This window comes from Microcaecilia unicolor, chromosome 2, assembly GCF_901765095.1.
Source record: "Microcaecilia unicolor chromosome 2, aMicUni1.1, whole genome shotgun sequence".
Taxonomy (NCBI): Eukaryota; Metazoa; Chordata; class Amphibia; order Gymnophiona; family Siphonopidae; genus Microcaecilia; species Microcaecilia unicolor.
In genome coordinates, this window is record NC_044032.1 from 141,782,414 (window position 1) to 141,796,848 (window position 14,435).

The following is a 14,435-nucleotide window of genomic DNA, read 5'->3' on the forward strand; positions in this document are numbered from 1 at the left end:
AGAAATGCCCATGCCCTGCCTTCACCCCCTTTTGAACTATGTTATTTAGAATTTAGGTGCACAATGTTATAGAATACACTTAGCAAGGTATGCACGTAAATCTCAATTAATGCCAATTACTGCTAATTGCTTAACATCCAATTAACAGTACTGATTAGCTACTTAACCAATTAAGTTATATGCATTGTTATAGAATATGCTTCAATTTCCATGCGGAAATTCAGGCACCTTATATAGAATCCCGGGTATGTGTCCATGCTCTCCTCAAAGGCTTCTATTTAAAAAAAAAAAAAAAGGGGGATTTCTTATGCAGCCTTGAATTTATAGAATACTAGCATAAGTTGGAAATGGGGCACCCACATTTCAGCAGTCACTCTCCAGGCATATGTGAATGCCTAAAAGGGACATTTATGTACTTAAATTACAGTATCCTGTAACCTAAGCGTGTAGTACTGCCTATGCCACACCCATGCCCACCCATGCATTTGCATGCTAAGCCACTTGCACACTAAAATTATAGAATAGCATTAAGCACGTGGCCATCATTTACATGTGCAAAAATGTACCCTAATTTTATTTATTTATTTACAGTAATTTGATATATGTGTGGGAAAAGTAGTATTCTATATAGTACAGCATACAAATGGCCATCATTTACATGTGCAAGTGTACCCTTATGTGTGTGGAAGGCAATATTCTATAAAGTTAAGCATGCAAATGGCGCTTAGCGCATGCAGCCGCCATTTACACATGCAAATTATGTTATGTTATAGGAGACTTATCACCCACCAGCTCTCTCAACTGAGATTCAAGGCAAGAATATAATAGTCAAAAAAAGGCTGATACACACATCAGGAATTACAAAATAAAAAAGTAAATATAACACCATATCCTACTTTGACTTAAACAAATACATTGTCAAAGCTTTGCGAAAAGAATAATAGCAGCGTATTGAGCGTAATTCCATCAGGAGATCATTCCATAATCGAACAGCTAAAAATAGAAAAGAGTGAGAAAATAAAGCCTTAAATCTTACATTCATAATCATAGGAAAGACTACTATTACTACTTATCATTTTTATAGCGCTACTAGACATACACAGCGCTGTACACTGGACATGAAGAGACAGTCACTGCTCGACAGAGCCTACAATCTAATTAGAGACAAACAGGACAAATAAGGGATAAGGGAATTACTACGGTGGGAAAGATAAAACATGGGTGCTGAACAAGTGAGTAAGAGTTAGGAGTTAAAAGTAGCATCAAAAAGGTGGGCTTTTAGACTAGATTTGAAAATGGCCAGAGATGGAGCTTGACTTACCGGCTCAGGAAGTCAGGCGTATGGTGCAGCAAGATAAAAGGAATGGAGTCTGGAGTTAGCAGTGGAGGAAAAGGGTGCAGATAAGAGAGATTTACCCAGTGAACCGAGTTCCCGGGGAGGAGTGTTGGGAGAGATAAGAGTGGAAAGGTACTGAGGAGCTGCAGAGTGAATGCACTTGTAAGTCAATAAGAGGAGTTTGAACTGTAGGCGGAAATGGATAGGGAGCCAATGAAGTGACTTGAGGAGAGGGCTAATATGAGCATAGCAACACTGGCAGGATATAAGTCATGCACCAGAATTTTTAACAGATTGAAGTGGAGAGAGATGGCTTAGTGGGAGAGATTGAAGTGGAGAGAGATGGCTTAGTGGGAGACCTGTGAAAATCAAGCTGTAATAGTCTAAGCGAGAGGTGATAAGAGTGTGGATAAGGATTCTGGTAGTATGCTCCAAATGGAAATGGCGACTTTTGTTGATATTATAGAGAAAGAAACATCAGGTTTTAGCAGTCTGTTGAATATGTGCAGAGAAGGACAGAGGAGTCGACGAGGACCCCAAGGTTACGAGATGATGAGACAGGGAGGATGACAGTATAATCCACAGAGATAGAGAATGCAGGAAGAGTAGAAGTTGGATTAGGGGGAAAGATAAGAAGCTCAGTCTTGGTCATGTTTAGTTTCAGATGGAGGTGACACATCTAGGCAGCAATGTCAGACAGGTAGGCTGATACTTTGGACTGGATTCCTGTTGAAATTTCTGGTATGGAGAGATAGATTTGGGAGTCATCAGCATAAAGGTGATACCAAAAACCATGAGATGAGTTCAGAGTACCAAGGGAAAAAGTATAGATGGAGAAAAGAAGAGGTCCCAGGACAGATCCCTGAGGTACACCAACTGATAGACATGGAGGAGGATTCACCAGAGTATACACTAAAAGTACGATGGAAGAGAACCAGAAAGAACAGAGCCCTGAAATCCAAGTAAAGACAGAATATCAAGGAGTAGGGAGTGATCAACAGTGTGAAAAGCAGCAGATAGATTGAGAAGGATGAGGATAGAATAGAAATCTTTGGATCTGGCCAGGAACAGGTCATTGAGACTTTAGTAAGTGATGTTTCAGTTGAATGAAGAGGGTGAAAGCCAGATTGAAGTGGATCAAGAATAGCTTGAGATGAAAGACAGTCAAGACAATGGCGGTGAACAGCACGTTCAAGTATCTTGGATAGGAAAGGGAGGAGGGAGATGGGGCAATAGTCGGAAGGACAGGCAGGGTCCAGTGAAGTTTTTTTTTGAGGAGTGGTGTGACTGTGGCATGTTTGAAGGCATCCGGAACAGTCGCAGTAAAATGTGAAAGATTGAGGATAAGACAGATAAAAGGGATGACAGTAGGAGAGATAGTGCTAAGTAGATGGGTGAGAATAGGATCAGACGAGCAGGTAGTTTCAAGAAGGAAAGAAAATGTGCAGTTTCCTCTTCAGTGATTTCAGAAAAGAAAGAAAAAGAGTCAGGGTTGAGAGAATACACTAAGGGAAGGAGAGGTGGAGGTGACTTGGTTGAGAAGTTTAATCTGGCAGAGTACTTTCATGATAAGGTGGTTCACAAGTTTAATCTTGTGAATCACCTTATCATGAAAGTACTCAGCCAGAATCTGGGGAGAAAGTGAAGGAGGAGTTGGAGGTGAAGGCATTTTAAGGAGAGACTTCAGTTTGACAAAGAGACGTTTTGAGCCAAGAGAATTTGTCAACTGGATGTAGAAGTCCTGTTTGGCAAGTGAAAGAGAATACTGGAAGGAGGTCAGCAAGAATTTGAAATGTATGAAGTCATCATGGGCACAGGATTTCAGCCAAAGGTGTTCAGCAGAGTGGACACAGGAATTTAGGTAGTACATTCTAGAGGTCAGCAAAGGCTGGTACGCGAAGGGGCGGGGAAACCCGAATTATCAAAACAAGATGGGCGGCCATCTTTCATTGCGATAATACGGTCGAGGACTCCCAAATCTTGACATTTAGGTCGTCCTTAGAGATAGTCGACCTTAGAGATGGTCATCCCCGGTTTTCGGCGATAATGGAAACCGAGGACGCCCATCTCAAAAACGACCAAATCCAACTCATTTGGTCATGGGAGGAGCCAGCATTTATAGTGCATTGTTCCCCCTGACATGCCAGGACACCAACCGGGCACCCTAGGGGGCACGGCAGTGGACTAACTGATGCACTAACTGAACGGAAAAAGCCCTTCCCTTACCGATCTCTTAACGATTGGGAAATGAACAAGCATGCATGAAGGAAATCGCATGCAAATGAGCTGCTCACTGTTAGCTCATTTGCACACGATTTCCTTCCTAAGGAGGGGAAGCCAGTGCAGAGCAGTCAGGCGTTATGCGTGGCTGCTCTGCGCATACCAAAGACGGCTTCATAAACGCAGACAAGCTGTGTGTATATAATAGTCGTGTACAACCTTAAAAAATACAAGTCCAGATGAAAACGTCCAAGTGCTCGTCAGGGACGTCTTTTTTTTTTAGTATGGGTGAAGGATGTCCAAGTGTTGGGCACCTTCACTATGCCTCCGTCCCTGCGACGGGCAGTTGAAGATGTCCAAAATGTGGATGTTTCTGTGAGAAGGACGTCCATGCCTTTGCTATGCCTCTGACACCCCTTTATTTATTTATTTATTTGGATTTTGGATCACAAGTAGCAGCAGTGGGATTTGAACCGGCCACCTCTGGATTGCAAGACCAGTGCTCTAACCACTAAGCCACTCCTCCACTCCCTTGAAATCTGGCCATCCCTGTTGGGAGGGCAGTTCAGGATGTCCAAAATGTTTGAAAGAAGGATATCCACGCCTTCGCTATGCCTCCGCTGACACAAACACACCTCCCCCCCCCCCCCCCCCCCCCCAGAGACCTGCATACTGCTGCTATGGACTCGAGTATGATATTTGAGGCTGGGAAAAAAAGTTTTTAAAGTTGTTTTTTTCAGGGTGGGAGGGGGTTAGTCACCACTGGGTGAGTCAGGGGAGGATATTCCTGATTCCCTCCGGTGGCCATCTGGTCTGTTCGGGCACCTTTTTGAGACTTGGTCGTAAGAAAAAAATGGACCAAGTAAAGTCGCCCAAGTGCTCGTCAGCGACGCCCTTCTTTTTTCCATTATCGCTCGAGGACACACATCTGTTAGGCATGCCCCAGTCCCGCCTTCACTGCGACTCCGACACGCCCCCGGGAACTTTGGCTGCCCCCGCAATGAGAAGCAGTTAAGGACGCCCAAAATCGGCTTTCGATTATGCTGATTTGGGTGACCCTGAGAGAAGGACGCCCATCTCCCGATTTGTTTCAAAAGATGGGCGCCCTTCTCTTTCGAAAATAAGCCTGATAGTCATCATTTTATGGCTACAGCTAGTCATCAGATTTGGGTTCCATGAAAGCAGGGTTGTACATCTTATAGCCAAGGACTGTTGCTCCAATGACAGAATTAAAGAAAGCTGGGAAGGGAAAACAGAGGGAGTACTTCCCTGATGGCTGTGAATGAAAGTTTATTGTGGCAGTTCAAAGCTCTGGTTACAAATGAGCTTGAAGCCCAAAGCAGCAGGGGGGGAAATCTGTTGGGCCAGTTCTCAGCCAGTTAAGTTGCATGCAGGAGGTTCTTAGGATGAAGACATTTTGTCTGTTTTTTACTTTCACATTTTCCTTTTTTATTCTATTTGCTAATGTGTTATTCTATTGTACACTCTAATTGTATTGATTGTTTGCTGTAATCCACTCCTTATGCCTCATAGCATAGAATGGCAGCAAAGACACTGCAAAATTAAATTAAAGCTACAGTAAATTACATCCTGAACAGATGCCATCACCAATGCCAAAAGGTAGGTGGCCCCAAATTTCCAAATACTTTCTTTTGCTCATCTAATTCTAAAGCTATTAAAACCTTGGATCATTAGTCTCTGAAATGCTCTAATTGCAGAGAAAAATGGGGGAGCTATTTAAAATCCTTTTAAAGGCCAGTACTGTCTTAAATGACAGAAAGAATTTTGATTTGGCTTCTTTCACAGTAAAATTAAACACTTATATTACATATTATAAATTTTGTATATATTTTCAAAATGTAAAGAAGTCAATTTCTAATTTAAAATATACTTGAGAATGCTTTCTTGCTTTATATATACTGTATCTATGTATATATAAGAATATAGAAATTTTATACAATATATACAGTGTGTTTTTCTAGCAAAAAAGGTGCCAGTACTTAAATGCCAGGCCACCCTTCAGGGGTGGGGTGATCACCGAGGGGACCCACCCCACAACAGCCAGACCCCCTGCAACCAGTCACAGAACCTATGACAAGGCAGAATTGGTGTGTAGAGCCTTAGCTCTTTCATTAAAACATGGGGTCCATGGGTCAATTTTAGCAGACAATGGAAAAGGTGCCGGTACTCAGAACCCCCAAGTACCCCCTCAAAAAGCCATATATATATATATATATATATATATATATATATATATATATATATATATATAGGATAGATACTGAATACATATATAGATACAAAAAAACTCTATATTTATATATGTATCTATCTAGGAGGGAAATACCTACTGTACCTGAATGCAACTCATCTTGAATTACCACTGGAAAGGATTGAGCTAATGGTAGAAAGTTGCCTTAGCGTGCCCTTATGCAGGTCTTTCCCATGCGTTTCTGAATTAATGGCCACTAATGTTGCTATCAGCAGGTGGCCACTACTGCCACTTATTTTGTAGACAGTAAGAGCTAATATGTAAATCCTGAGCTAATTAATTAGCATATGGCAATGCAGATGTGCTCACTAGTACAGAAACTCCCACTCGCTGCCCCCAGACTCGCCCCTCCTAGAAAAAAATGTAAACATTTTTTAGCACGTGGCTTGTGTGCACATTCGGAAGTTACTGCGGAACACCTCAGCGCATCCCACGGTAAGCCCTTTGAAGCTGCTCTATGCATGTGCTAGTGCTTACGGCAGTAAAAGGAATCCCAAATAACTAAGGGACCCTTCTACTAAAATACTTTACGATATCAGCCTAACACACTATAATGCAGATTGCTGAAGTGTGACAAAGCCCAACACTAATGCTCCATCAAGAAAGCACACTGCCACTATTTTTTGAAATTACAGGTTAAGCATTAATGCCTATTTAGGAGGTGATAGATGGTCCCGCATTAACTCTGCATTACCCAGTTAGTGCTTGTTAACTAACACACTAGCTGACTCATGCTTCCACGCCCATTCTTTGCTCATGTATTGCCCCCTGACAGAAATATTCTGAACAATTCAATAATGTGGTTTAATTATTTATTTTATTTATTTGTTGCATTTTTATCCCACATTTTCCCACCTATTTGCAGGCTCAATGTGGCTTACAATGTTCCGTCATGTCAATCGCCACTCCACAGTAAAAGATACAATTGGTATTATATAAAGAACATGGATAATATAATAGAATTAAGCAATCAGGTATAGAGAGATCATATTCGGAATATCAGGTAAGCGGTGCTGCGTTACAATTCCTATGATGGTTCATTGTGGTATGCCTTGTTGAAGAGGTATGTCTTCAGTGATTTCTGAAAGTTGATTAGGTTGCACATTGTTTTCACGTCAAATGGCAAAGCATTCCACAGTTGTGTACTCGTGTAGGAAAAGCTGGACGCATGTGTTAATCTGTTTCCCAAGTTGATCCTGGTCTGCCTGTATTTTTGTTAGTGCCATATCTTGTATTTTCATTATGTTTAGAAAACATTAATGAACTTTACATGCACAACTGTCTAAGCATATTTTATAACATCATGCGCCTAAATTCTAAGTCACATAGGGAGTGTGGCAATGGGCAGGTTGTGGGTATTTCTAAAATATGTGCATTGTTATAGAATACACTCGGGTCCGCACCTAATTTAGCATCAGCATTTATACCAAATTTTACTTGATGTAACTGCCCGCGACTAAATTTAGTCATGCGGACGGGCACTTGGCGTATTCTATAACCCATGCGGAAATTTAGGCATACTTTATAGAACAGGCCAAGGCATATTTCATTTCAGTGGTTATTTTTTAGGCATGATATATAGAATCTAGTCCTACATGTGGCAGCATACAGAAATTTAAAGGAAGCATGTTCTGAGTGTAGTTTTGGTGGTCTTTCAAAGCACATTCTCAAAATGTAATCACATGCTCAATAATGTAAAAGTTTAAAACTTAAGGTGCTCCTTATATTATCTAATTTGCTTATTTATGGAGGAAGAAGCCTCAGAGCTTGTATGGCACCTATATATTATGGTGCTCCCAAGTTCAATAACACGCATAAAAAAAACCTCCATAAAAATTATAACCAACAGTGCACCAAATAAAGGGGTCCTTTTTCTAAGCTGTGGTAAAAGGGGCCAATTTTTATTTTGCCGCACATCCATTTTCGCCCCCCCCCCCCCCAAAAAAAGAGGCTTTTTTGGCAGGTGCGCTGAAAAATGGACCTGCGCACATCCAATACACGCATCTACACCAGCTCAGGCCATTCTTCAGCGCACCGTAGTAAAAGGACACCAGTATTTGGCATTGTGCAAACTGCCTTGAGCTCAAAAGATCATGCATGTGGAGGGGCATTTTCGAAAGGGATGTCCAAGTTGCGATTTGGACGTCCTTGTAAAATGGCGAAATCCAGGGGTGGAAAACCTGCATTTTCGAAACAAGATGAACGTACATCTTTCGTTTTGAAAATACCGTCAGGGACGTCCAAATCCTTAAATTTGGACATCCCTAGATTTGGACTTCCCTAGACATGGACGTTTCTGACTTTCAGTGATTTTCAAAACCAAAGACATCCATGCCAAAAACATCCTAATGCAAGCCATTTGGACGTGGAGGAGCCAGCATTTCTAGTGCACTGGTTCCCCTGACATGCCAGGACACCAACTGAGCACCCTAGGGGGCTCTGCAGTGGACTTCTTAAATTGCTCCCAGTGCTTACACTAAAAGATACAAAATGGACAGCCACTCCTTGGTCTGACCACTACAAAGCAAACCTCTCTCTTCAATGGCGAACAAAAGACTCACAACATAAACAAGAACAAACTACATACATCACGAGAGGCAAAATAGATCCGCTAATATTCTGGCAACTACTCTAAAACAACGAATGGTCCACGCCCACAGACTCACCCCTATTTCCTCAAGAATGGGACAACAGATGTAGAACCATATTAGACAACTTAGCACCACTTCAAACCAGAACCTCACATAGAAAAAACTCAATACCTTGGTTTAATGAAGAATTGAAAGAAATAAAAACACAAGTTAGAAAACTAGAGCGAGCATGGATTAAGAAAAAAGATGACTCCGCATTCAACAACTGGAAACAACTGCAAAGAAAATACAAATACACCATCAGACGTACCAAAAGAATATATTACAAAACTAAAATCGGACCAGACTACAAGGACACACACAAACTATTCCAACTCGTAAACAAACTTTTAAATACTACACCGGTCACTTCCAACAACACAGACACCCCATCAGCAAACAATCTAGCTAACTACTTCAAAGAAAAAAATCACAAAGCTACGACTCATGATATCAATCAACACAATGGATTATGCAGACCTCCTCGAATGCCTAGACCCTAAACCTGGAGAGCAACCAGCAGACCGATCATGGACCACCTTTGACACATTGTCTATCGAAAATATCTCCCAATCTCTCAAAAAATACACCAAATCGCAATGTAAATTAGACATCTGCCCCACCAACCTTATAAGACATGCCCCTCAAATATATAAAGCTGACCTCACGAGGCATCTGAACTACATGTTCCAAAATGGGCTATTCCCAAAGGATAAAGGAAACATTCTACTCACTCCCCTACCGAAAGATGTAAAGAAAAACACAAATGACCTAACCAACTACCGCCCAGTGGCATCTATTCCGCTGATAACCAAACTTATGGAAGGCGAAGTGACGAAACAGCTTACTAACTACCTTGATAAACACTCAATACTTCATGACTCTCAATCAGGATTTCAGACGAACCACAGCACTGAAACAATACTAGTGACTTTAATGAATAAATTTAAACAAACAATTGCAACTGGCAACAACATACTCCTCTTACAATTCGACATGTCTAGTGCCTTCGACATGGTCAATCATGAAATACTACTACATATCCTAGAATACTTTGGAGTCGGAGGAAACGTTCTCAATTGGTTCAGAGGATTCCTGACCACAAGGTCATACCAAGTAACAACTAACTCGATCACATCAGCCCCATGGTCACCTGAATCTGGAGTTCCCCAAGGATCCCCTCTCTCACCAACCCTCTTTAACCTAATGATGATACCCCTAGCCAAGCTACTAGCCAATCAAAACCTCAATCCTTACGTATATGCTGTCGATGTCACAATTTACATTCCGTTCAAACATGATCTAAAAGAAATCACCAAAGACATCAACCAAAGCTTCCAAATCATGCATTCCTGGGCGGACGCATTTCAGCTAAAACTTAATGCAGAAAAAACACAATGCCTTATACTCACCTCACAACATAACACCAATAAGTTCACTACCATAACCACTCCAAGCGTAACCCTCCCCGTATCAAATACTCTGAAAATTCTGGGAGTTATCATTGATCGAAATCTAACACTTGATTGCCACGTGAAGAACACCACCAAGAAGATGTTCTATTCCATGTGGAAACTCAAAAGATTAAAACCTTTCTTCCCAAGATCCATTTTTTGCACTCTCGTACAATCAATGGTACTAAGTCACCTAGACTACTGTAATGCACTCTATGCAGACTGCAAAGAACAAACGATCAAGAAACTCCAAATAGCACAGAACACCACAGCCAGACTTATATTTGGAAAAACAAAATTTGAAAGTGCAAAACCCCTAAGAAAAAAAACTACACCGGCGGACCACGTTCAAGATCTGCACGATTGTTCATAAAATTATCTACGGAGAGACCCTGGCTTACATGTTAGACCTCATCGACCTCCCTCCCAGAAATGCTAAAAAACCGGCCCGCACATTTCTTAATCTACACTTCCCCAGTTGCAAAGGAACAAAATATAAACTATCACATGCAACCAGCTTCTCCTACACAAGCACACAGATGTGGAACGCATTACCTACCAGCTTAAAAAAAATTAACGAAATAACGAACTTTCACAAATCTCTGAAAACATACCCCTTCAACATAGCCTAACCCGAAAACTCATAACTAAATTATAACACCTCAATACCTTAACCTTCCCTGAAACTCTTCTCTACATAATTGTTTGATCCTTGATCTTTTGCATTACCAAATGTATCTCTGCTATACTTGATTGTAACAAATGTATTTCTGCTATATTTGATTGTAACACCATATGTATCTGTTACCCTGTAATGGCATTGCCACAACAGACTATGTAAGCCACATTGAGCCTGCAAATAGGTGGGAAAATGTGGGATACAAAAGCAATAAATAAATAAATAAATAAACATAGCTCCCTTAACTTGTGTGCTGAGCCCCCCCAAAACCCACAACCCACAACTGTACACCACTACCATAGTCCTTAAGGGTGAATGGGGGCACCTAGATGTGGGTACAGTGGGTTTGTGGTGGGTTTTGGAGAGCTCGCTGTTTCCTCCATAAATGTAACAGGTAGGGGGGTATGGGCCTGGGTCCGATTGTCTGAAGTGCACTGCAGTACCCACTAAAACTGCTCCTGGAACCTGCATGGACCTGAGTATGACATCTGAGGTTGGCATAGAGGCTGGCACGACATTTTTAAAGATGTTTTTTGAAGGTGGGAGGGGGTTAGTTATCACTAGGGGAGTAACAGGAGGTTATTCACTATTCTCTTCAGTGGTCACCTGGTCATTTCGGGCACCTTTTTGTGCCTTATTCGTAAGAAAAACATGTCCAGGTGAAAACATCCAAGTATTCGTTAGGAACGTACTTGTTTTTTTCGATTATGGGTTAAGGATGTCCAAATGTTAGGCAAGCCCAAGTCCCGCCTTCGCTACGCCTCCGACATGCCCCCTTGAACTTTGGACATCCTTGCGATGGACTGCAGTTGGAGACGTCCAAAACTGGGTTTCGATTATACTGATTTGGACATTCCTGGGAGAAGGATGTCCATCTTCCGATTTGTGTCGAAAGATGGACGTCCTTCTCTTTCGAAAATGGGCCCATTAATCACTTAAATATTTCTAGCAATATTTTATATAAATCTCATTTCAGCTATTGCCAAACTCTTTGTCACTGTTTTGATATCTGACATTGTGAGTTTCAGAAAGAAAACACTGTCACAGCACAGGTGTCACGGGCCTATTTAAATGTTCAGCACCAACAGCTGGCTGCATCTTGATGAAGTTATTTGCATCTATATCATACAGTGGCCAACAGAGATAGAGCAATTTACACAATGGTCACTTATTTCACAAAGTACCTGTCTTTCATTGACGTGGCAGGTTAGACTTAAACACACAGTTAATGGCTGACTTTAACATTCCCCTTATGAATGAATTTAAAAAAAGACAATGGTAAAATATTTTAAACACAAGCAGTAGAATCAATCAGATATCACATGGCGAGAAGGAAATCATAGCTATATTATTCACTCATTACACATGTGCTCTGTAGCAGCCCCTATAAGTTTATAAAAATATTTCCAGTTCATTCAGTTGGTGCTACATGGTTTCAAGGCATAGAGTACAGAAGGTGCATACTTTCTTTATCGTTCACATTTTTTTACAAGCTGTCCAACGAGTTGAATAAAGAAGCACATGCAGTTATTTCTCTTACGCTTCTGGCAAGGCATGTGACTGAGGGTTAGAGGTTCGGTCTTAGTTAAAATTGAATTTAGCTTGATGTTAAAGCATGAAAAAAGGAATGTGGATGTAGGCAAAGCAAGACCTTAGGTCAAAGCTATAAAATCACCTCAACACGCAAACATGTCTGAGTCCTTCTGTTAGGCTCTCATGCAGTCTGTTGCCCCTGCAGCTGGCAGTAAGCATTAACCCCTCGGTGCAGTCATGTGATTTCATACACAGGCTTCCATAATGGAGCCTAAAAATACATGAATTACCTAAAGGGAAAAGGGTTTCAGTTCTGCACTTACTCTTTCTTCCACATAGCCATGGCCTACTGCTTTGTGGGTCTGGAAATCTCTTAAGACCACTTCCAGCGTTTTTTGTTTTGTATTTTGTTTCTTTTTTTAGAATTTGTGGAAAGGGAAATGGGGGGGGGGGGGGGTTTGATATACCGCCTTTCTGTGGTTACAATGAAAGCGGTTTACTTATTTTGTACCTGTGGCAATGGAGGGTTAGGTGACTTGCCTAGAGTCACAAGAAGCTGTAGTAGGAATCGAACCAGATGATCAAAAAATACTTCATTTGCTAAATGAAGGGATTAGAAGAATAGGCCATTTGTGTAAGACCTTTAACAGGGTTTGTGTGTGAACCTGTATGTAGTTATGTGCCTTAGATTAACAGAATGTATGTGAATAGCTGGAATGCTTTCAGTAGGACACCAGCACTGCAAGGGTTAAGCTATGTTACTGCAGCAGTTATCAGCGGACCAGCCATCTAACCTTTTGGTACTTACAGGTATTTTATGGCTCTTGATCATATTATCAAACTCTTCATTAATTTTTTTGTATTTTTCCTCAGTACTTGGGGTGAGAGCGTAAGAGGAGTCGGGCTCAGGGCTTTCACAGCCTTTGTTTTCTTTCTTGTTCAATGCCTGCCAGGTTCAGAGAAATATCAAAAGTAAACAAAAATGAAAGGGTGCTCAGAGTACTTACACATAATCTTTGCCTGCTGATCATTAGATCAATATCTTCATTAATTTTTCTGTACTTGTCCTCAGACTCAGGGCTGTGACCTACTGAATCGTCTGCATCGGGATCTGGACTGTCACAGCCGTTAAGTCCTTTCTTTCTCAAGGTCTGAAATACACAATTTTGAAAGTTGAAACCTTGATGCTGTCTGCAAAGGAGTCGGTTCAAACTGTCTTGTGGCTCAGAGAGTTCAATTTCACTTTAGGGACAGAAACTGTAGGCAAATCTGTCAGGTCAAAATCACATGGCTCTGTTTATCCACTGGCACAAGGGAAGACTCACTCAACCGCTTCATCTAGAGCTGGAGTAAGTCAATAAGCTGGGAAAGGCCAGAACTCTGAGACAAGGTGTCTAAGGTACAACGTCTCTTAGGTGTCCTTTTACAAACGCGCTGAAAAATGGCTTGCGGTAGTGTAGGTGCGGGTTTTGGGCACACGCAGATACATTTTTCAATGCGCCTGCAAAAAATGCCTCTTTTTTTCCCCCAAAAATGGAAGTGTGCCAAAATCAAAGTTGCCGCTCGTCCATTTTGGGTCTGAGACCTTACCGCCAGCCATAGACCTAGCAGTAAAAAATTTGGGTGGTAATGACCTACGTGCATCAGGTGCCACTTGGTGTGCATCTGTTACGTGTGCCAGAAAATTAAAAATATTTTTCAGATGCGTGTAGTGGATGCACGCCAAAATTGAAATTACCAGAAGGGCCACGCAGTAACCGGGTGGTAAATCCAATTTGGCACGCATTGGGCACACGTAGGAACCTACGCGTCTTAGTAAAAGGGACTCTTAGTGTGATCAATAACATGAGAAATTTATGACTTTCCCTATGCTGGACCTGTGGTAACACTTAACATTTATGCTTCTCAAAGCATGGCTTAGAGGCATCAAAAGAGAAATCATTTCACATTTGCACAGCTTTCCTTTTCTATCATGCAAAAACTGATGGGGGGTTGAGTTTTGGGAATATGTGGACTTTGACAGCAGTAGGAAGTAGAGAAGTTATATTCAGACTGAAGGGTTGATTTGAATTTAACCAAAGGAGGGCGTTAACCATGATCCTGCCTTCTCTTGGAGAAAGGGGTGGAGACATAAGTGCCTTCTAAATGGATGCAATGGATTTTGAGCTCTGCAAATATGGAGCAAATTCCTCTACTGTATCCAGGCAGGATGAATTTGTGTCCGGCACAGCACCCCACAGTTGCTGTGAAAAGTTGACTCCTATGGCTAGACAAGGGGCAGTACACTTTTGATTCTGCCTGGCACTGCTCA

General features: G+C 41.5%; 1 protein-coding gene across 9 annotated transcripts in view; it reads right to left on the reverse strand.

The window, feature by feature from the left end:
- MEF2C (myocyte enhancer factor 2C) overlaps positions 1 to 14,435 on the reverse strand; it is a 504,569-nt gene that overhangs the window by 128,234 nt on the left and 361,900 nt on the right. For 6 of the 9 annotated variants that reach the window (XM_030193374.1, XM_030193371.1, XM_030193372.1 and 3 more), the window contains one exon: positions 13,132 to 13,275. In XM_030193374.1, coding sequence (XP_030049234.1) covers positions 13,132 to 13,275 — 144 coding nt within the window. Of the gene's footprint in view, positions 1 to 12,932; positions 13,071 to 13,131; positions 13,276 to 14,435 lie in introns of all 9 variants that reach the window. The other 3 variants (XM_030193373.1, XM_030193370.1, XM_030193375.1) reach the window with 2 other exon arrangements.